The 25,907-nt window shown below is 32.1% G+C and overlaps 1 protein-coding gene across 2 annotated transcripts in view; it reads left to right on the top strand.

Annotated features, from left to right (window-relative positions):
- Nucleotides 1-25,907, top strand: part of LOC130896408 (homeobox protein Hox-C4a) — a 68,066-nt gene that overhangs the window by 32,097 nt on the left and 10,062 nt on the right. For both annotated transcript variants that reach the window (XM_057804465.1, XM_057804466.1), the window contains one exon: nucleotides 21,967-22,333. In XM_057804465.1, coding sequence (XP_057660448.1) covers nucleotides 21,967-22,333 — 367 coding nt within the window. The remainder of the gene's footprint in view (nucleotides 1-21,966; nucleotides 22,334-25,907) is intronic.

Raw genomic sequence — 25,907 nt, 5'->3', positions numbered from 1 at the left:
GACCTGATAGTATAGGTCAGCGTTTAAATTCATATCTAGATAATAGGAACTAAAATACCATTATACAACGCTAGAGTTTTCCATAAATTTTCATGGTGTGATACGGATAATAATAAACATAGTTTTCAGTTTAGTATAAGGAAGTTGCTTATAAACCGAAACGAAAAATTAGGACTGCTACGAAAAAAAAAATAATTGAACAAAAATGCAACATAGACACTTATACAAGATATGCTTTAAATTCTTGCCGACAAGAATATTAATAAAAAAATAAAACACTGCGATCACGGGGCGAAAGAAGCGAAGTAACCAAGCCACTTGTATCAATGCGAGATTATCTAAGATTATCTACGTGCAAGCGTTCAGATGCTTTAGCGATAAACCCAACAACTTACGTTTAATATTGAAGCTAGATTTGAAACTGCATTCCTTTGATATAAAGTAAATGCGATATTTAGAAAAATCTTTGTGGATAAGATGTTGGAGCGATTTGATAATTTAAGAATATTTTTTGCTCCGACGAAGCTTTCTTTCATTTAAATGGGCATGTCAACTAAAGATAACGCAGATTTTGGAGTAGCAAAGATCTTAAATTAAAACATCAAAGTCATTCAAATTGTTCAAAACTGGTGATTTTGGCAGCAATATCCCGAAAAGGCATAACTATCCTGTACTTTTTTGAAAATCCACGCAGCGAATCAGTAACAGAATATTTGTGAATGTTACGAGATTGGTTTCATCATCATTTTAAGATTTATAACAATAGAAAATGAATGCACTAAGACGGCACAACCTATTAGACATCCAAGGGGATCTTAACTGTGGTTGAAGAGGTGTTCCCAAATAAATTGATCTTGCTGGGGATTAGACGGATGGCAAAGAATAGCTATCCGCTAACATGAATATAATTCCAGCGTCAGCCTTGAATTTCTGTCTAACAGAAATTCAGGACTCGCGTTGGCAGAATTTGAAAACTTACTAGCGAATATAAAGAATAATATCACCACAAATTTGCTGAAATTTATTTTGATTCGAGAACCTGAGTGTAGATAGGTAGAAGACGGTTTCGAATACTTTCCGAGGATTAATTGAATTTTTCGAGTGGAGTGGGGGGTCAAAAACAAGTGACTACTGAACCTCAATCCGTGAACAGAGAAATATTCAAAATATATGAAGAAAAACGTAAAAAGCCGAATGGCACGTTACAATTTCTTTTTATGGATTTTTATGAAAATCACGAATCTATGTGAATAATTCAATTTATAGAGAGAATTTCGTCAGGAAATGGACATTATACTCATCACTTAAAAGATATTATTTCTTAGAAATAATCCTTCATTTTATATTCTTCATTAGAAATAAACATGTGTTTATATATTTATGTTCTTCCTTCATCTCGACGTACCATATATTCCTTGGTCTTCCCCTTTCTCTTGTTACTCCTTGTTCATCATTTGTGTGTTTCTCTAAAATCTAGCATTCCCTGTAGGTATGTGCCCCATCCACTCTATTCTTTTGGGTCTTATTATTTTGCTTAGTTATGCTTCTCGAAATTAATTCCGTATTTCATTAACCTCCTAGTAACCTCCTGAGTATTTTTCTTTCCCATATATCCAACTTCTCTTTTTGTGCTCTGTTAATAATCCACGTTTCGTCTCCTTAGACCACTATTTGTCTTATTATTGTCTTGTATAGATGTAGCTCGACTTTCTGGAGATTTTTTTACTCATTATCGCAATCAATGCTCCCTATTGTTTGCTTCCCTTCGTCATCCTTTTAGATTTCCTCCCTCGTCACCATGGTGTCCTCCGTGATAACCACTTCAAGAAATACATAACTTTGAAATTGCTCTAAGCTCATTACGTTTTCTTCATTTAGTTGTATTGAAAAACTTGTCATTGCTCTTTTTCTTTGTGGTGTTGTCATTATCATGAACTTCGATTTATGATCATTGAGTCGTAAATTAAATGTCCCAGACGTTTCTAGGACGACTCTGCAAATTATCTTAAGCTCGTTTTCCGATAATAAAAGGACTACTACATGGTCTGCGTATGCTCGTAGTTGCGTTGTTCTTGTTTTTAGTTACCCCGTTCTATTCAAACCGCTTTCACGTATTATCCATTCTAATACTATACTCAACAGCGTAGTGGATAACGGATCTCCCTGTTTTAGTCCTGAGTTGGTCTGAATACATTTCGATATTTTTGGTTTGCTTTTATTTTCGTTTTTGTATTTTCGGGTGTTATCTTGGTAAGACTTATTAGCTTTTTTGGATTACCAAGATCTTTTATAATGCTGTTCACAGTATAGTAAGTTTTTGGGAATCTCTCATTTGATCATATAAATAGTTTATTGATTTCAAGCTCATATATTATCTATGAATGATTACAAAAGAAAAAAATGCGTTTATCGATCGCAATAATCTTTCCTAAATCGTAAGTTTCAAATAACATGACGCATAATATAATCGGTGGTCCTAAAAATAAATCAATATAGCAACCGTGACTGCTTCTAGTAGATTATTGATGGTTTTTTAAAAACCAAGAAAATAATTAACATTGGTTGACTGTGAACTGTTGATTGTCAAAGCGACAATCAGGTGCACGCAAACCGTGTATAAAGGATTGATATTAACAACGGGTTAGTATAAATGCCACTACTATAATTATATATCTGTATGGTAGAATTATAAATCGTAGGATTGTAAACGTGAAGGTTGTACATTAAGTTATAATGACGTTCCTGCCTTGTTAAGGATAAAATTCATAACTGACAAGACTTTCAATCATTTTCACCTACAAATCCCCTCTTTCCGTTAGCGTACAATATTAGTTATAATTATGTAGTAACAAATATTTATACATTTTTAATATAACTTCTATCTTTTGGACTATGCTACTCAATTAACTACCACTAATTCACATGCAACTTAAAATCGTATCCAATCGTATAACCCTTTGTAGACTCGTGTGACATTTCTGTAACAAACCGCAGTAGCTCAAATTTCTTGTGTTGATGAAAGTGAAACTTTTGAAAGTTTGAATTTTATGAAAATATTATAGAAGAATATGAAATTGTGTTGCTCTCGTCGAAACCTACCCGTACTGGTAAGTGAATGATTTTGTTCAAATATTGTTACCAAAGCATATTTTCGCTATTTTCCGTTAAATTTGTGGTGAATATGGATGTGTCAAACGTGATATGGGAAGACAAGAAAGGCTACATCAACATTGATCGCTCCCATATGGTCAGAGAATATAATATGGGGCATATGGGAGACGTAAAGTTGATTGACAGTATTATGGGAAAGTATAAAATTTTGATATGAAGTGAAATATGGCAGGTTCGGATTTTTTGTCACTTATTAGATCTGACTATAGCAAATTCTTGGCTGTTATATTGAAATGTAAGATAGACAAAAAACTGCAGTAACAAACAATTGTCTTTAGCAGATTTTCGCCTTAAGATCGATGAACTTTATTCAAGACAGACTTGAGCCGAAGATCAATTGAAAATGAAATTAAAGCCAAAAAACACAAGAGGCCAGCGCAATATGTCCCCCAATTGGCCACTGGCCGATTTGGGTAAGAAAAAGGGTTCGGTGCAAGTTGACCAAATGTACTGGTGTATCACATTTTGTGAAAAATGTGGAGTAGCGTTTTGCTTCGATAAACAAAATAATTGTTTTAGGTCATTCTATACCACATAAGTAGATTTTCTTTTAGTTTAACTCAATGTCACTGTAATTATAGACTAGATGTAATGAAAAGAATAAAATAAACCTTTACTAAAAAAATTTAATGTCAACTGAGAAATAACGTATTTACATATATTATTTGTTATAAAAGCTTGTTTTCCATATTCAAGTTGGTGGACGTATCAACTTTGAAAAAAAAAATCGAATTTTTCGGAAAAAGTACTTTCACTTATTTATCTACTCGGTTGAATATTGCGGAAAGTTACAAGACTTCACCCTAACAAACATAAGTAAATAAATCTTATCGGTGGAAGTTTTACTTAGTAGAAAGAATCGTTATGACTAATATTTCAAACGTAGGCATTTTACGAATTGGTCAATAAACAAGAAACTTTTTTAATTATTTGTATTTTATTTATATGGTTAACATCAACATATTTGGCAAAACTCTTTTGATAAAAATATTCATACACAGTTCGAAAATTCAAAATTGTGATTAGCTACAGAAGAAAACTTGGTCTTTGGTTAACAATATTTGTTCGTTGTATTAAGGCACCTAAAATGTTTCAATAACACCGATAAAAAGGTACCTCCAATAGAAAAAATTTCCTTATTCTTCAGTTCCTCATTCATGGTTTCCACAGTATTATGTTTCCTTTAAAAATAAAAAGTTTAAAACTACCTAAATTATAAACTTAGAGTTAGTCTAATACTTAAGGTTATCTAAAGTATAAGCTGACTTTAATCTTATGGTTAAGAGCATGGGACGGTATTGTATAATTTTTACACATGTTTTCTTTGTTCATACATGTTATATTTATAAAGTATTCCGTACTACTATTTTGTTTCTCTCGGTTACAGCTTCTGTTTTTAGTATTGGGAAATCGTATTGGGAAATTTTGATTATTTTCCTTCTTTGTTTTATAACTTTTTTTATTTTTTCAGCGCAGTTGAAATATGTGATATAAATAGGAATGTCCTTAAAAAGATGTGAACTTTAGTTCTGAAGAGATTAAAGAGATTGAAAATGTCCCCTTTTGTTTTTTTCCATCTCAAATATTCAATCAAATTTCTAGTAAGCTCCTGTGTACGTGAATTAAGCTGTTTTCCAGGCCTTTTCTGAAAATAGATTCAGACAAAGATTCACGAACCGCAAAATATTTACCACTAACATAAACATTGTAATATTCTCGGCTTAAGGCATTTTGAGTATTATAAAATATCAAAAGTTTACAAGTTGATGATGTATTATATTTATACTTGCGGATGTAAAATTGAATCAAAAGAATCGAAGATTCTCAAAAGAACTGATTTCAACAATAAAAACACATTCAATCCAATAATTCCCTAAAAATAAAACAGTAAACAAACTCATCTTCAATTCAACGTCCCTACGTTACGGTGCCGACAATATTGATTTTCTCTCTCGTTCGAGACATTTTTTCTATACTGCGCATGCTTGAGAATGCGCAGAACCGATCTGTAAACTCGAAGGATAGAGAAATCGTTGCTATTCTGTCTTCCTTATTCGAAACAGCTTCCACTTGTAGAAACTGTCCATATAGAAGTATTACATGAGTATATGACTTTTACGATTGCTAATGTCAATTTTTATAAAGTATTACGTATGTCTTACAGTTGTTCTTGTGAAGAAGACAATCGATCTTAGGTTATCGTGTTTGATTTCTATTTATAGAAGATTATTTAGAAGATATGTGATAAATCGAAGATTATGCCACGTGACGGAAGAATAAAAGCTCCTACAATTGAGAAGCAAATGGACATTGCCCTAAATGAACTGCTATAGTAAAAGGGATAGTAATTTCAGCGAAAGACGAGGCTATCCTCAACTTCCTCCAATCCTCCAATTACCGTACTAATAATGGAGGATGAGTATCACTATTATCAAATTGAGGACAAAGACGAAACATCAAAGGATATGAAAAATGACGGAAGATTTTATTTTTATTTAATATTCTTTAATAACAATTTTCTGATATTTTCAAATATCAAGTTACATTCACATATTTCGAAAAACCTCAAACAAAAACTGGGAAAAATTCATCATGTTTATAATTCCTATAGAAAATTTTTATGAAAAATTTTTTGTCGAAAAATAATGACATATTGTTTACAATTACAACTTGTAAGATATCGGAGTTCATTTGTACTATATTCTTCAATATTTGGTAAGATTTTTCCCATGCTTTCACGTTCCTGGTAAATACTTTCTTATCCTCTAGACCTTTCCCTTCGTTTCCTTTTTATTTCTTGCATATAGTGAATCAGTTTTCTTAGGAGTGTCTACCTCATTTATTTAAATATTTTGTAAAATGTAAGGGGTCAAAGGAATTTTGATTTTTGCTTATTATTTGGTTTCTTTTATTATGGGGGTATCCGCACGCTTTTTCGTCCACTCTTCTTTGTGTACTTGTATTTTTCTGGTAGTACTTTCGTATTGTCATAATCTGGCAATCTATTACATGGTAGAAACACTATAGTACTATGTTTCTTTACTATTTGATAAGTTTCTTTTGTTTTTGATGTACAATTGCGTCATTTTGACCAGTGTGTCCTCTTATAACTATTCTCGTACCAGAGAGAATTATCTTATCCTCCATTATTTCGCTATGCTGGGTAATTCTCATTATAAATCTTTACCTTAATCGTTTCTTCTGTATTGTAGTATTTAAATGATAAGTTCGCTTTATAATCAAGGCACAGAAACATATTTTTTGATAGTTTATTGTGAGAAATCGTATAAGAAACACTATGATTATTCCTAAATTATTTTATCTACCCAATTTATGTGTCGGTACGAAATGATTATTATTATTTCCCAATTTTTATAACTTTTGCTTTAAATAATTTTATTTGAATACAAGAAAAACAGATAGAATTACTCATTGTGATAAAAAAAAGTGAGTCACACCTTTTTCAGTTAACAAAGAAGAATACTGACAGGTGCTGGGCAGGTAAAAAACTGTTAATCGAAAATTGGACCAATAACATACTTTTCAAAATGGTTGTATTGGAAGAAGAATGAAATCGGTTTTTAAATGGAGCTATGAATTCAGAAATAAATTACTTTTTATGTTTGCGAGATAACTATGAAAATCAAATTCAAAATTCCAAAACTAGAAATTCATTCAACACTAAAAAATACTTGAGAACTGTGAATCTTTAAGCCAGAGTTATGACCAATATCTCCAGGAATAATTTTGGTAATGAGCTCCGCAACTGTATGAGTTTAATAACGCTATAGAAATACGATTTTCCATTTCTAGTAAACAATTAAGATGCCCTGTTTGATCTAACACGTTTTCCATTTTTTCGTACATTTTCATATATTATTATATATGTATAGCGTTTTCTTTCAAACTGTTAATATTACCTTTTTATATTTCCCTTAATACTGTGGTACTATCTTTTCCTCACCGTCTTGTATCTGTTTTTGTCTATCGGATTTCTCTCTAGCATTATTTCTGTCATCCGATCTTAACATTTTCCAGCGTTTTCTTCGCTCTTGAGAAAAACACTTATTTACTATTTGTTCTTTATATTTTTCCAATCCTCTATAAGTTTTTCTCTGATTCTCTTTGTGTTTTTCCTGCCTAGATTCCTCCTAGTCTCTTTCCTTTCCTATTTGTCTTCCTTAATATGTCTGTAGTGGTTCTTATTACAGATATTTATGGAAAAGCGGCTATTGTGGCAGCCGAAGCTGGCTCACATTTGTCTCAAGACATGAAGCTATTATAAGTAGATGCAGCTATAATAATTTGTTCTCCAGATTTTCTATTTATGTTTGGTATATTTACGTGTATATTCCAATATAGTTGATATTGTTTATGTTGCTTCAATATTTTTGTGAATTTATGTATGTGTATATAAAGCAAATTGGAAATGAAAGTAAATTATGAGGTATACCTAATGAATTCTAGGTACTTAGTGCAAATTCTTTTTTCCGGATGAACGCATTGCAGCTGTTTTGGAATATAACTGGCGGTCATATGGGACACTGCGTACTATCAATATCATCAAACTTACGACTTCAATCTGTGATACAGAAATCGAGAAGGGTATTCATTAAAAACACATCACATTTGTTAGTAAGGAAGTAAATTTGGAATCATCAAAATAAAATCGTTGAAAATAAATATGAAAAAGAATAATACTGATTTTTACAGGAGATTATGACGAAGAAGAATTTTTGTAAAATTGCAATTAACAAATATTACCTCTGATGCTGTATCTCAAAGACAATGAATTTATGAACATTGTTCTTCTCCATCACCTGTTTCTCGTTTCCATTTGCTGTTGTTAAGTCTTGTAAATCTTCATTTTTGGTTTCAGCTCTGCTTTGGACTCTAACGTTTTTTCCTGATAGAGTTTACCTACACTATCATCCTCGGTATTCTTTACTTCTTTCAAAGTTTCATCTGATTCAACCATCACTGTCCTTGTGCTCTCATATAACGTGCAAAATCATTTCGTGGATGGTATGAGGACTACTGAACACACTGTTTACACTATCACTACACCGACATCTACAATTACACTGTGATCGCGCGTTTCTATAACTAAGTTATCGTCTTCAGAAACTGAAGGTAAAGTAAAACCTGTTGACTTACCTATTTTTTACAAAATTTTCTCACCAATGAATCTTCTCCCGCGAAAAATATGTCCAGCGGTAAAACCTTCTTGGCGAACTAATCCACATTTATTTCTTACCTACCAAACTATGGAGTGGAATGAAGAAATAGGCCCTTTGTTCCAATTTGAACTGTTTTTTCCAAATTTGGTATTTCATCCTCAGGATTACATAACAATTGTTTCAACGTATGGTTGGATTTATGAACCAATTTATATAGCACTCTGTTAAAAATTCCTTCTAATTCCATTTTATAAACAGGATTGAAAATTAAAAAGTAAAAAATTCTGTTTCCAGAGTATGCGGACGATATATTCGCATTACAAAGAAGAGCAAATGTGGAAGATTTCATTTTTGACCTAAATTCGAAATTTCCATCTATAAAGTTCACTTATGAAATGGACAAAGGGCCCTATTCCTCATAGCCCACTGTATAGCTTAGTAGATAAGGAATAAATGTGGAGATTGCTGCCAAGGGTTTTCACGCTGAAATAATTTTCATCGGAGAAGGTTTATTGGTTATCGAAACGCGCGTCAGACACTGTAATTGTGAATATTGGTGTAGTGGTAGTGTGAATAGTTTGTTTAGCACGAATATCGCCATCGGTTCCAAAAATTCCAGCTTAGTTGGTATGAGGACTTCCAAAAAAAGAACAATGTTTAATTAAAAGCATTAATGCCTTCAATATTTGTATAATCAATAGAATTACTAGTATCCAAAACATAGACTTACATTTTTGGAGTGAATCCTCATGAAAAAGATTAATAATATTCCTCTGAATCAATTTTCGCTAAACTATATTTTTGTTCATGTTTTGTTTATTAGAGGTTCACAATAATAATCATAATTAATTTATGCGATCAGTTTTATTATCATAACATGTATGGTAGCATTAAAGGAATACTTTAACAGATTACAGGTGAGCTTACTACTACAGGGGTCTAGTCTGAACCCTTCTAACTAATTAAAGTTGTTTATCAATTTTATTAAACGCAGGACGTCCCAATTTGAACCACCATTACCTACCTAAATGCCTCGCAATAAGGGAAATTACATTACAAGCAAAAACTCTTACCTGCATGGATCAAACAAACTGCAGCTGTAAAATATTGCTTGGTCACTCTCTATTAATGAATTTTAAAAAATTGACTTGGCATTCGGCACCTTCACTGTTAAAGGAATTAAAGTAACACTTTGTTATAATGGAATCACAATAGTAGCGGATAAATAAACATTACTGAATAAACATCTAATTAGGGAGTTAACAAATAAAATGAAATCATTGTTGAAGTAGTTTTCGGTTGGTTCGTGAGTAGAGGCAATAAATAGGCGCAAATGAATGTGTACAAACAGGCCGCGGTTTTGATGTACGTGCTCTTATATGCATCGTAATCTTCAGTGGCGGGTCCTAGGTGGTAAGAAACAAGGAAATAGTGATAATCAATTTATTATTCGTACATACATGACTATATAGTCCCTTCGGATTTATAATTGCACCCCAAGAGGTTAAATTATCATTCCGGTAAAGTGTATGAACTTAGTTGAACTTAGTTTCTTCCACTATTTCTTCACAATCCTCTTCAATTTTTCTCAATAAATAATTTTTTTGGTATTTCTCTTCTAGTTCATAGTTAGGGTGGCCAGGAACTCTTGCGCACGTGTATACGCCTGCGTACTCTGTCATTATTCGCAGTGAATCATCTACTACTGTAAATGTGTGTTTTTTATCCCAGCCTGCAAGTTTCAATTAATTACACTATGTCGTCTTCATTGTTTTTGCTTACAATTTCATAATTCATCAATTTCGCTTAAATTCCGACTCAACGTATATTTTCTTCATAATTTATATAAAGCATTATTATTTATTTTCGTAGTTGTTAAACTAGTATTTGTGCCTGCTTTGTGATTATTGTTCTGTAATGACTTTATCTCTATCTCTAGCTCTTCAGCTTTTTTCTACGTTATGTTTACATAACAATTTTGCTACTATCCTAATGAGATTACTTGAAATTATTTATATCACTTTATTTAGAACTAGCTGACTCGGCAGACGTTTTCCTGTATAACGTTGAATATCGAATTCGAATTGGATTTTGAATCGATCGGTAAAGCCCTTTAAAAGATATTCCAAAAAAAATTTTCATATTTCTCAAAATCTATCGGTCCAAATCGATATATATTGTATTCAAAATCTAAATTTGGTCAAGCTCAAAGAGTGTTTAGAATCTGGACCATTTCCGGAAACCAATGAATGTAATGGTTCTGGTGGCGATACCAATGACATGAATTTGACTTAAGCGCTCGCGCATCAAAATCCACGAGCTTCAGTATTAAACTCAAATGCCTTGCAATATTGGAATACATAGTTCATTGGTCCAATAGCAACGATTTGATGTGAGCTGTACTTTATTTCCACGTTATAATCGCAACATTTCTATGTTGTTGATTTCGATTCCATCGATTCCGTTCAATTTCAAACAGCTCTTTGCGTTGCTCGTCAGTTTGACTTGCTCTTGTATATATTTGATTTGCAGCATTGCGAATTCTGCGACTTAAGTTACGTTAAGTACGTCTAATCTTACCAAAACTCCATATTAAATTGAACTTTTAATATTAGGTGTATTTGTTCTGTACTAACAGTGTTGTACACTAAGAAATTCAGTTTTCTTACATCCTTTTTGTGAGGAATAGTAAATTAATTATTTTACAAGTATTTTTTTATCAATAAAATAACTCCGATCGCAGTCTTCAGTTTTCTTACATCCTCTTTGATTATATTTGCACCACGCATTATCCAAAGCGCTCAAATCAGATTAGTAGTTAGTATTCTAAAAAAAGTATATTCAAATTTTCTAATATTCCGCGCCATTTTTTAATTTTTCTCTTTCATAAGAACTTTCTCCAGCCGTTCATGCGTGATGGTGTGACCAAGGAAAATAAGAGATTTTTAAGAAATATTCTGATAGGATAAGTCTAAATATTGAATTAACATTTCCAGCCACGATATCACAATTCCATCCAATTTTTGGACGTATTTATCGTGATTTTGCTCTTTGAGTACAATGAAAATGAAAATACTTAACAAGAGAGTTTCAAGGATTTTAGAGTTGTTTATTTATAGCTTACGTTACAATACTTTAGATCAGACCAATCACAGAATCTCAAATTAGGAAAAAATTAAATATAATACCGTGGAGGAGAATACCGAGAAATTACAAACACTATTATTAAACTCGCGTGGAATATTCCTTTGTCGTGAAACTCAATCCTAAAATTTTTTTGACTAATATCAATCATTAAATATGTGAAGTTTCACATATTCATATATATTATTATGTATTTTGAAAGAGAAAGCACCGTAAATTATTAACTTCCTTGTTTTTATACAATGATAATTGGAACATCAAACTATTGAGTGAAAACATCAAGTTGAAACTTGAATAGTAAAGATAAGATATGTTATCGATTAGTCTTCGAAGAAATTTATGGTGAAGTTGTCATGACGTTATTGATAAAATTGTAGTTTACGCATGAGTGATTGGAGGGCTTTACAAAAGAATGAAAACGCTCTGAAGCACAATAAAATAAAAAAGGAAATGAATGCGGGAAATTCAGATTGCCGCTTCGATTTCAAGTAACAAAGAAAAAATGTACGATGTATCTAATGATTTAACTACGTCCTAGGCTTCTCTATTATTGTTCAAAAATAGACAACATTTTAATACATTTACTGCGATGCGGTTGAATTCTTGTTCTGTTGTGGCTAGCAAAAATTCTATCGATATTCAAATAGAAGTCGGGTCTCGTTATTCATACTTTTCCGTCCAATACATACTAAAATTTTTAAATAAATTAGAAAAAGTGCACTCAGGAATCTAATTATGCTGATTACACATTGAAAAGTTTACAGTGGAATGACGTTTATTATATTATGCTGTTTCCTGGACTTAAATATGTGAATATGAATAATGGAAACAAGAATAAATAATTATATTGTTATATTCTGAAATAACATTGAGGAAATCATAAAACAAACTGGAAAATATAATTATAAAACCATATGGGATCGCTTGTACACGATGAAAAAGAAGTGAAGAACACCTTGTATATTTTGTAACTGAAAATACAAACATTCAATTTCTTAAGACAGTATAAATATAGTGACTATTAAAGCATCATCTAATGATGTTCTCAGCCATCTCATACGATTTTTATGTAACTATAGATTTAAGCAGTTTCCTATTGTTTCACGTTTCGACTTTTTTTTAAGTCTTTATCAAAATACGATATTGACACTGACAAAATGCTTATTTATATTGATCTATAGATCACCTTCGTCATGAATATCAAAATAAGGATAAAATCAACTTAGAACTTTGTTAATTAATTTTTTCTTGATTTCCACATATAGTTAAATTTATTAGAATTTACAAAATAGAGCTATAAGTTTTTCTTAAATTATTTGCAGTTCTATTACATATTACATTTTACATTATCCAAATATTTCACTAAATTAAAATCTAAAATACCAAAAAACAAAAGAAATAATATATCAAGTACCTCGTACTAATTGTGTCGCTGTCTACATTGGGCAGACATCTCAGTATTTAGAAAATGGACTAAGAGGTCATCAATACGATAAAAAAAAAGAACTGCATTAATGAACCATGAAATATCCAAAAAAACATAAATTCAATTATAAAGATTTAAAAATTCTTGAAACGGAATCTAATACACGAAAAAGAGAATTTTTAGAAGAGACCTAAAGTCAAGAACATTTAAATGCATTAATATATCAAAAGGTTTAAGAAATAATATATTGAAGAAATTTATAAGTATAATTAGTGCACCTATTCTTTTTACAAAAAATGTTGACTAAAATAACATAAATTCAACGTCAATATAAATAGCAAAATCACTATGTATTTATTATTTGATTAGAAAGAGGGGAGGTCACTAAATGTTATTATGAATATACTAGTTTTTTGATTTACGCAATTGCTATTGAAATCTACATCATCTTGTTCCGATTTTGTGAATTGTATTATAATAATTTGTTATAATTAATTTGCAAAAATTTTCTTGACGAAGATCATCAATAAGTATGATAAGATTTCCGTACCTTAATTATTTGATCTTAATGCAGAATTTGATTCAATTAAAAGACTAAAGTCAGTTGAGGAACTTTTCGAGACATATCTTAGAATAACTCAAAAAGTAGTTGGCAGAATATCTGAGAAAAATTGATTTACAACATGACTAGAGGGCATCGTCTATCATACACAAAAATTAGATTTGAATAGTTTTCAAGAATAAAAAATGTTGATAGGGTGGTCAAGTTACCCCAAATTTGGGGCTACTTAGGCACTTTTATAAAATACGTTATAAGTTCCATTTCAATCATTACTGTGCCCATATTACCCCGGATTTAGATAAAATGAGAACTTGTACAAACATAAAAGAGAATTTGTATTATTTTTATGTATAAAACACAGCATTTCTTTGAAACAGTAAAGGAAGCAAACATGATCCGAATGAAAGTCTGCATCAGAGTTGTCAAACATTTCATATTCTTTGATGCGATTACAGAAACCGCATATCCATTGTCGACATTTTTAGCACATCATCCAATCTATCAGAATCTACCAATTTTTCTAATTAATGCGACAAATTCCGCATTTGTTTCTCTTTTATCTTATTCGTTTTTCGATGGGCAATATAAATTTTTTTGTTTGAGCTCTTGCCTTTTTTTAAATCAGATATACTTAAGCATAAAGAAGATGCAACCTATGACATCGACACAGGTTTGTCGATGTCACCAGAGTCATTGAAAGAACTTGGTGAATCTCTTGGTTCAAAAGATACGGGAACCTTTTGAATTAGGAGTTCGTGAATCTTCGGGTTCGGGAGCTGGTGTATCTGCGGCTAAATTTTTACCTGGTTGGATGTTTTAGTAGAATCTAAGCTTCGGTGTTTGGAAGTAAATTCAAGTAAGTCAAAACTTTTATGAAGTTATGCTTGGTTTTAGTTAATGCATCATTATTTTAAATATTAATAAGGTCTATACAAAAACTTTATCTAATAATATAAGAGTATACGAGGGCTGCTACTGAAGTTTTGAAATAGCCAAATTAAACCAAATATTTTTAATTGGATATGGCTTTATTGTTTTTTAAAATATAATATAAGCCAACCTAACCAAATAGCACGTTCTGAGTACGTTCATCATTTGAAAATATCAAATTTTATGATGGTAATGTTTTTTTTTATATTAATCGGGTTAAAACGTTCTTCGCCGTCTTCCGATTCCCAGTTTCCATTTTTCTCGATCTTCCACAGATCTTCTTCCAATCCTCTCTCTCGAATATCCTTCTCGATACCTTCTCTCCAGTTTAATCTTGGTCTTCCTCTCTTTCTTCTTCCTTGTGGTGCCCAATTTAAAATTTGTTTTGGTAATGTTATATTTGAAATACTAGCATCCGTATTGCCATATTTCACATTAGTATTAATAACCTTGCCATTCAATATTCAGATATTATCGTCATCCTTAGTACCCGTGGACTATTATCTATCAATGTTTACTTTTAAATTTGTTTTCGGTCAGTAGGAATTGCATATTGCATAGTTTAAAAGAAAGAAAATGAGTATAGTATAGTCTTATTCAAATAAAAAAGTTGAAAAAGAAGCTCTTAAAATAATTTGTCCTATTTCACATCAAATCTTTTATACACAACGAATTTCATTTTAATCAGGACCGTTGTAAATGACTCGCCTTTTTTGCTTGAAATATTATTATCAAATTCAACAATGACTCACCGAATTAATGGGAGTAAATAGTTCAAGTTCTCTGGGTTACTAGAATGGATGCTAACAAGTATTCCTACTTTAAAAACAACTTTTTGTTAGTATAAATCGCAGGTAATTTTCATTAACAAGGTCGTTACATTTTGAAAACACAGACGTTATCTATATATGCACTTTCCATATACGGTATATCTAATGCTATGTGCAATTAATGCTTGTAATTTGAACATGATTACTATGGAAAGTGATATTGTTAAAAAGTATACGATATAATATATGTGAGTCTAATGATCTCTATAAAAACATTTTAATTGAGTTATTATGTAAAGAAAGTTCAAACCAGTTCAAACATTTTATTACCATACAGATGCGGAATAGAAAATTTTAATGAAATGGATATTATCATATGTAGAATAATAAATCAATAACTTTTATTTTGCTTTGTGGTGTATTAGAGATTCTTTATCGAATTTCTGATCAATAGTATTCAAGTTATCAATTATTTCTTTCTATACTTCTTTATTTGAAGAGTACGGGGGCCCACAACAGTAACCTAAAAAACAAGAGTTGTTAATATAACCGAAGCCAAATTGTCACAAATTATAATAGCGTCTTAGAAAGTCGATTACGTATGTGAGTTTGCTAGATTTTCGTCACATTTCGTATCGGATTGCTTGTGGGAATACTCGAGATAGCCTGAATGGTTAGACCCATCAAAGTAGTGAGAATTCTGGATTTAAGCATATAATATACTTTGACAATGTTACTCATAAGAAAAGACGTAAGTTACTCAATTTGTCAAAATTCAAATTTGCTTAATTACTTATAAATTTTGTGAAAAAACGAACCCGTAAAATAGGGCACGCCTCTTCTTATCGTTACAGTAGTTAGTTAGTTGTACTATTTTTGAAATTGAACTAATTATAAGCTACAGTGTCTTTAAATCATTCTGAATTTGCTTGGTGCAGCACTAGTAGACCAAAAAGAATAGCACAAAAATTGTTCTGATAAAGTGAAAGCTACGGTAATTTATGATATTGTAACGTTTTTGTCTCTTACGCGAACTTGCTCGTAACAATTTAAAAGAATCAGTTGAAAGCGATTTTTTCATTACAGAGGAAGATAATTTTATGATTTTTTTAATATTCTCTCCACAACTTATCATTTGAAAAATGCGGAGCCCAATTAAAGAAACAAAATATTTCTTCTAGCTATCCAAATACGAGCTGTCTTTTCTATTCGAAAAGGGTGAAAATAAACTAAAGAAAATGAGCAGAAATTTAAAAAATTTAAAACTGAAAAAAGGTGCATCTGGCTGGTTAGAGCTGGAGTTTTGTCTGAACGGAAAAATAAGAAATTTGATAGAGAATTCGAAACTATTATAGTTAATTATTAGAAAGATATTCCTTCGGCGAATAATGTGGCGTTCCTTATCTACACCATTGTTTAATTGATAACAAAGTGGAAACTATCTGAGCAATTTCTGTGATTTAAGTGATGGACAGAATATTATATAAGTTTATTTCCCGATTCGAAGACATTTACACTTAGAATATAATGAAACTCAAAACTACAATGGAGATGCTATATAATTTTCATATCATTGCTCATGCTTGAAGGAAGCCAAAACAAGTCGGAACAAAAAATATATATTTTTGTTTGGATGGAAGAGATGAATAAATTTTGAACTAAAAACAAGACAAATATTATAATGAGATATCAAATCATCTACTATTGGGGATGCTATTCAAAAGTCAAATGATATGACAGTATATTATATACTGGACACATTTATGGTTATATCATTAATTATAAGAGACTTACTAAAGCCACCTCAAACTATTTAACACGATCATATAACCTTGGTATACGAGTATATGCTTTGTAAGTATGTAACGGAATCTTTAAAGTGGATTTTTGAGCACTTCAAACGTGGGATTTATCAAGGACCGAAGGCAGTTCATTTAGATTATAGATTCATGGCATGATCCTGGTCAGGATCTTGTGTAAAGTTGTATCTAACTGCTAAATATCAAATTTTCATCCCTTACTAACTGAAAGTTAATGAACAGTAACGTAGTTTTGAAATACACGTAATCATATAATTGAATTTGATTATTTCGAATGAGAAAAACGCTCAATGTTATTTCTCAACTATTTGGCAACATACTCAATGTGACTGACATTCGTTTTAAATTATCTAATGACTTGAGAAGAATTGATATATACTCATGTCTTACTCGTTCTTTCAGCTATCTAGCTTTTGCTTGGTTTCATCTAAAAGATCCGGTGTTTCAAGTATATCCATGAAAAGAAATTAACAGGACTGAGATCCCTTTCTACTTATCTATCGACAGCGGCGCAGTTTGAGTTTGGAAAATAAATGAGACAACTAATTAGTCCGCAATAATTTTGAATATTGACAGTTTCTTCGGCGAAATCCATCTAATAACTTAATTTCCTAAAAATATTTTTTGTCTTTGTTCGTGATTGTCAGCGTAGATTCAACTTACCATTAAACTCAACAGAAAACATGATGTTCAATACAAGAATAATGTTTTTCCCAGGTTTTTTATACCAGATTTCTGAAAGTGCTTTGTGACTGTCAATGAACGCGCTTAGATATGCGCATTTCTTCACTTCGTAATCGAAAAAGAAAAAAACAAAATATTTTCAGAAAAGAGAGCTTAAGGATCACTTATCTCAACAAAGAAAAGTAGTACATAGGCGTGCAATTCACTCACTTCTTGGATAAGTTAAAAAAACTAAGAAAATGACAGAATTCATTATACGGAATGTTACAAAAGATTGGATATTTCCTATGACAATTTCATAATGACTTTATCAACATAAAATGGGCGTTAAGACTTTTTGGCGTCCGAAAAATATCTGTCACAAATCACTCTACCTTCATATGAAATACCATGAAAATGACTTTCTTATTTTTGCTATTAAAAAATATTGTGTCATTTTTGAAAAAATCATTTAATTGGCGTATGAGACACCCAAGAATATTCGAAATTTGAACCCTCTTCAGCTATTATTTCCCTGATAACTATCTCATTTTGAATATCCATATAAAACTCTGCCTTAGATTCATCACAAAAAAATTCGAAAAGTTGTTTTATTTGCAAAGAGAAATTTCTTGTTAAGTTTCTTTTAATAAAATAAATTATTTCCAATCATAATTATAAATAGCATTAAGATAAAATATCAATATTTTCATCAAACTATGTTCAGATTCAATTCCTTGGAGATATTCACATAAAATTTCGTGTCTGAAAATGGTTTTCTATTCAAATCTTCTTTATTGCATGATGAAAAAAATTTATTGCACTGTGACACAAATATTACTACTTAAAACTATATTTTTCCAAATACCATAATCGTGTGAATCGGATTAAATATCTTTTTTGTAGTTATTCGTTTTATTCCTCACTTTTGTTGCTTGAAAACACTGACATTTCTTGCTCTCATTGGCGTAACTATGCGGTAAACAACAATTTGTACTTGACCCTATTATTTCAATAACAAAAATCACGATTTGCATCACCAATTCTTCGACCTTTTCAGATATTCACCGTCTTTTATTATTTATAATCAACTATAAAGTAGGTATAACCAACACCGCTCAATGAACCATATAATCTTGACATTTTTTTTTCAATTCTAAGGATCGTGAAGCCAGAAGAACCCAGACCACACCAAATATTGTTACTGACCTTGGTTTGACCTAGACTAAAAATGTCGGTGCAATTGTTGTTTACATCATCAAAGTGCACAATCATCGTTTGGGCAATATAAACGTTGTATGTTTTTTGATCTCGTTATTACCGACCAGTGTCGTCGGAAAACAGCGTCTGGTTAAAACAACATGTTGTCCTAGGTACATTGGAAATGAAATAAAATAATTAAATCAATTGATGATACTTTTAGAATTTATTGGTATTGGAATCATGCTAGTATATTGAGTTGAGCAATAGTTACTTAGGTTCTTGAAATATGTAGATTAAGTATAACTGATTTTTTGAGAATCACGAAGTTAGGAAATATCTAAATTTTCTCGTATGTCTGTCTATAACGGAAACTACTCTACGATAAATCTATAAATATCTACTTATATCTCCATAAATCATTTTTTTTCTCACATAAACTTTTTATTTGATATTTGAAAAGAATTTGTTGATATTCATTTATTTATTATCATATGTGAGAAGGTTTCACCAATAATCAGGAGTTTTGGATAGGATATTATAAAATTTGTTCTTTATGTGATTTCCATGAAAATAAACGAATTATAGAGTAAAATGTAAGAAGTATTTTCTTTTGTTTCTTATCTTTTACTAAGGAAGTAAGGGATACGGCATAATACAAATACAATCAGAAACGATATTTAATATACTCTAACACAATGACTGATTACTCTTTATCGAAAACTTTTGCACTACCAGAGTTTACATAAGCGTTATATCGGCTCAAGTAGCGGAAAATATTGATAATATTGCACTTACTGTATATGAAACTAACAAAAACTAGTGCCTGAAAAAGATTCTTATTGATTGGAATTTAAAGAATTTATTTTTTATCTTGCTATGGAATATAATTATTAAATCAGGTATAACCAAATATGAAGTGCTTATTTGCAAATACCAGAGGAGTTTGCAGTGAAATGTGCGAGAAGGAAGAATGAAGAAAAACCTATAGTCAAAAGGATGTATAGTAAAATAATTTATTCGATTTTTATCAATAATAGAAAATTGTTTGTTCATCACTTTGTATATTTTGCTCAATATGTTCAGACCTACTTGATAGATTAATTGATTGATAGAACTGTAACGTGAAACCGATTAGTCCACTGATTTGCTTACCTTCCTTCGAAGCACTTCGTATTTTCCGAAAATATCAACCTTGCCAAATTGTTACAATGTATCCAAATAATCTGGCATAGCAGATAGATATTAAAAGAATTATTTTCCGATAACAGGATTAATCACAAATAAGTCGACTGGTCTTCGCAAATGTTGCCAATGTTATAGTATCAGTTCTTCAAAATTTTCACTGCTGATACGTGAAGAAATTGCAAACACTAATTCATGATATATGTACTGTATTGATCGATGTTTTGCCAATTTTCTGGTAAAACCATAAATCCATAATTGTAGCAATTCTGAGGTTCCTTACTAAAAACAATTGATGGCATTATTTTTTGAAACTAGATAGTCGAAATAATAGTTTGACCAAATTCCCAATAATCTTCCAAATAATAAGCATCTTCCTTCACATAAATACTTTCTCAGCTGTTTGAGAATCTTTTTCGGCAAGTAAGTATAGATAAATGGAAGCTCGGTCCATTAAAAATGATTATAATGATTGAGCGTCTTTTGATTTTCAATCTTACGTAAATGATTCAAATTTTTCTGTATTTTTCTGTGGTCTTTTCATAGCGATGTGGCAGCATTAAACGTATCGGTCTACTTCGACTTCTTGAATCATTTAATCGGCTTTTTCAAAGTTTGATCTACCAGTGAAGACTTCATCTTTAAGATGATAGTTTACTGAACCAAACTAATTCTGATTCACACATAACTGCGTTGCAGTGTTCCTGTTAGAATATGACGAAAGTGGCTATTTGAAATCTTTCAATACCATGATTCCCAAGAAATGGTCGTAATCAGTTTTCTGGTCGATGAAACCGTCTTTGCCTTTATTAGAGAAGTATCGGTATTTGCAACCTGCCAATTGACGTGAAGAATGTAACTGATACAGTTAAATCGCAAACCAATATGCGGATAGCTTACGTATGGATAATACTCCAGTCACTTTATGGCAAATGCTTTATATTGATAATCCGATAACCTCTTCTATATCTTTAACTTCAATAGAATGGTTGTCCAGTGCGTTTTGGTAAACTTTTTTGTCGATATTGATGGTTTCGTAGTTTGAAAAAGTCTGCCCAAAAATTTTGCGGTCATGCTGCTTCTCTGTAGTGTATATCTCCTGTTTCATTTACATAGGCGAATTGTCTTCTAAAATAAATATTTAATGACACTTCGATACCTTATTTGCAGAAAAATTTTCGCTACGATTCACTTACATGATTGTTACATAAAAACTATACTGAACTTTACTGTATATCCCAAAACGCACGCTCGAATATATAATATAGATAAGTACTGACATCTTAAGATCCAAAAGTTTTCCGATAACCTTGTATATAAAGAACTTGCTGTGTATTATGGGACACAAAAGTTATAGATAAAGCCCTTTTAGTATATATATTACTGCAATAAATACTCGTACTTTTCTACCAAATAGATAAATTAATTATAATATTTGCTCAACCCAACAGTTCAACTTAAAATTGGTACTTGACGTTACGTACAACGTTTCTATAGTTCTCACAACTAGGGAGGTCGTGACAATCAAATATAACGGTTTGCATTGTAAAACATGAGGAAATAAATTTTTGTTTATGTATTAGTTACACGTCTTCTCTAGAAACTATAGACGTCCACTTGTTGTAGGCGTTATTTCGAAAATTTTTATAAAAACTATGATTTTTTGTTATTTGCATACAAGAGAGATATTTATAAAGTGATACATGACTTAATATAAAAATATTCATATATTTTGACAAAAGATGTATTGTAGTGATTTTATACGTTAATTGGATAGGAATAGGTAATAGAAAACTGAAACTCTACGGGCAAGCAACGAATTTGTTTATAGCTGGGTATTATGCTTAATAACCAAAAAATTCATAATAATAGCTATATGAATTTAATCAACTAATTTATATTTGTATTGTTGCAGCAACGGGAGCGTTCGCACCCGGTATGGAACCAAAACGCCAACGAACCGCCTACACCCGCCACCAAATCTTAGAATTAGAAAAAGAATTCCATTACAACCGATACCTGACGAGGCGAAGGCGTATAGAAATCGCTCATACGCTAGTCCTTTCTGAACGACAAATCAAAATTTGGTTCCAAAATCGTCGAATGAAGTGGAAAAAGGATAACAAATTACCGAACACAAAAAATGTTAGGAGGAAAACGAATCCTGCCGGGGTGACAACAACCACGACGGGGTCTGGCGCTAAATCTGGGGGTAAAGTTCGAGGGAAAACACAAAACAGCACTCCGGGAAATAACAATGATAAACGGAAAAACAACAACAGGTCAGTGCATCACTGCTAAACGATAAAAGATGCTTTACTTTTCGAGCTAAGTAAAAAGTCCATTAAATAGAAAAAACGCACTAAAGCTGTACACTCTGATTTATTGTCGCAGTTCTATTTTTGCTTTAAATATATTTGTCTTTATATGGATAAAAACGATAAAGTACATGTCGGATTCAAGTATTTGAAACAAATTTATCAACAACGTGTAATCGGTCAATCTCAAGTTATAGGAAAATACATTAACTAATCCAATTCTTCATTCAACAAATTTTATCGAAAAGTACCAAATTAATATAATTAGCAATAAGGGTTTAGTATTTTTTACGATCTCAGAATTTGACTAACTCCAGTTAATATACGAGATGCAATAGAATAGACTTTACCCTTATTTCACCCTCACAGGGTCGGATTATATATGGTTCCAACGCTTTTGTCCGTTTCAGTTCATTTCGAGCCATGAAACAGCGTGTAATATAAAGTTCGATGTTTCGATATTGTCTTATAAAATGTCTACCATTCAGGGCAACTGTTTGGCCGTTCAGAGAAAAATGTTTGCTCAAAGTTAGTAGAGTGAACTTTAATTATTCGATCTTCTTTCTTCTTTCAACGCATTTCCAATAATCGATGTTCGCGATAACATTTTACATCGCTTCTCCATTTCTTGCGGTGTGAATTAAGGATTTTATATCGTGTAGTCCTGTCCACTGCCTGATGGTTCGCCGCCAAGATATTTTCTTCCTTCCGATCCCTATCTTTCCTTCAATTTTACCTTCTGTCAGTAGTTGCAAAAATTGATATTTGTTGTTTCGCATGATGTGTATGCCGTTTTTCTCTTCTTAATTAATTCAAATCATTCATTTTGTTTGCCGATGCGTCTCAGAATTTCTGCGTTTTCCAATCTAGCCGTCCAAGGCACCTTGATGATTCTGCGGCGCAGCCACATCTCGAAAGCCTCCAACTTGTTAATCGAAGTCGTCTTCAATCTCCAGTCTTCCATGCCGTAGAGAAACACCGACCAAACGTAGCACTTCACGAACCTCAGTCGTAGGTTAAGATCAAAATCGGGGCAAGTAAGCACTCTCTGAAACCTTAAGAATGTCTGCAGGGCTTATTCAATGCGACATTTTATTTCTTTGTCTGATGTCCAATCTAAGGGCTTTGCGGTAAATGTTATGGTGGCGTTTATATTTATGTTTCTTGAAATAATCATAGATTTTGTTTTTTTGGTATTGTTGCCTAGTTTTATTTGCGCTGTTTGGTTCCAATATAGATTTTCAATGCATCGGATGTCTTTCAGAGCTATATCGAGCCTTTTAAGGAGCTTCATTAGTTTATGGTGCTGTACACGATCGATTGCCTTTTCAAAATGTATGAGACAGAGGCAAACGTCCTTTTTCTGGTCATAATAGTTCTGGACAAATACTTGTGTTGCGACTATTGCCTCTCTTGGGCCTAACCCTTGCCAAACCCAAATTTTAAGTCGCTTACGACTCTTTCATATTTTAGGAAAAATATTTGGTGTATGATTTTCAGAAATATATTTAGGGTATGGCTCATCAGGCTAATAAGTCTAATGTCTTCGTATCCTCTTGCATTTGTCTTCTTAGGCAAGGGGATAAAAGTAGAGCCTAACTATTGTCTGGGTTAGTGATCTGTTTCATATATGATGATAAATACTTTATGCAGTGCTGTTATGCCTCTCTCATCGAGGAGTTTGAGAATTTCTGAAGGACTCTGGACCAGCCGCTTTCGATACTATCTTTTGAATCACGTATAGTTTTTCAATCTTCCCTTTAGTGATCGGTGGGCCAGTTAGAGAGGTAATGGTGTCAACTGGGGGGCTATCGTCTTCAGAAAGTTTTTTTTTTATACTTTTCCCAAACATTGATCTTCTCTTCGCTGTCGAGGACTAACAGTTTGTTATTGTCTTATTTAGCTTTTTGTGCAGATTAAAATCGTCATGTTGATTTTGCTATTCTAATCTGATCTTATAAGTCTTTGAATATCTTTGTACATGTTGTCATCTGCTTCGTTCTTGTACTTTCGATGTTCATCCATCAACAATAAGATTCCATCAGCCATCCATTTTTGCTTTTTGTTCTTTATTTTATAGTCTAATTTATTTTGCATTGGACTTTTTACACTGTCCACTATTTTTTGCCAAGATTCTGTTAGGTTTTTGTTATTATTTGATGTTATTGTTTGAATTTGTGAGTTAATCTCATTTGACATTTCTGCTTTTGTGACTGAATCCCTTAATTTTTTGATTGCCACCCGTCGCTGTGTGGTTGGTTTTCTTTGACTAAAAAAATTTTCTTGACGGCCATCAATAGTATGTGGTCAGAAGCTACATCTGCCCCAGGATATTTACTGGCTCTCTTGATGATCGAGCTGAATCTTTGGTTGATGAGGATGAAGTTTATTTGATTTCGTATTGCATTGTGCAATATGAAATCAAAGGCAGTGAGGGTGAAGCCAAAACCATCTATTTGTGATACTTTCTTCTTGGAAGAATTGAAACAGACGATCATCTATCTCATTCGTTTTTCCGAGACCATAAGGTCCAACTATTCCTTTAGACCAACCATTTCCCACTTTGGTAAAGTCGCCGTTGAACTCTTGCTTTTCAGTCAATTTCAGCATTTCTTGGATTTCACCATGAAATTTTTCCATATCATGCTCAGACGAATCCGAGGTTGGCGGTATACCTTTATTATGTTAAAATCGGTTGGCTTACCTTTGAGTTTCAATCAAGCAGTAGTTCTTTTGTTATAACATACCTTTCCTGTATTTTGGATCGTCATAGCCAGAGTAGAAGAATACTCCGTTTTCGCACTCTTCCATATTATGCCACCAGGTTTCAGCAACGCCCAGGATGTCCAACATTTGCACTTGATACATTTAAAGCCGTTCTCACCGGAAATCCGATTGGAGAAATATTTATACCTCCAGAATATTTTACATTAAATGTACTCATGTTATTGTATTGGAAATAATAATAATGGCGGTTTTCCTTTGCCTTCTTTTATGCCAAATCTGGGTTTGTGTATCGGCCACCTACTCTGGATCAGACCCCGTTTGTAACCGCCAAATGTAGGAACAGATGTTACGTAGGAATCTTCTTAGCTTCACTACCGCTGGCGTTGCTGATCCCTCTCACCAAGGATAGAGCCGTGAAATTGGAACTTTAGAACATCTGCGACTGTGTACGTTATTTTCTGAGTGTTTAAGATGCCTCCGACAATCGTGAGTTTTACCGATTGTCAAGTACAGGCTGTTATACGATTTCTTAGTGCTAAAGGCGTAAAACCGAATGATACTCATCGTGAGTTCTGTGAAGAAAAAGAAACAACAATCCATGAAATGGCGACATTCATCATAACCCAAAAAAGTGAAGTTTAAGCAAACAATTTCTGCCCGGAAAATCATGTGCACAGTTTTTTGGGACAGAAAAGGAGTATTGCTAGTGGAGTTTCGGCCTCGTAATCAGTCAATTAATGCAACGTCTTATTGTGAGACATTGAACGATCTGCGTCGTGCAATCCAGAACAAAAGACGTGGCAAGCTGAGT

The sequence above is a fragment of the Diorhabda carinulata genome, chromosome 7 (genome assembly GCF_026250575.1).
Source record: "Diorhabda carinulata isolate Delta chromosome 7, icDioCari1.1, whole genome shotgun sequence".
Taxonomy (NCBI): domain Eukaryota; kingdom Metazoa; phylum Arthropoda; class Insecta; order Coleoptera; family Chrysomelidae; genus Diorhabda; species Diorhabda carinulata.
This window is presented reverse-complemented; position numbering and strand designations above follow the sequence as displayed.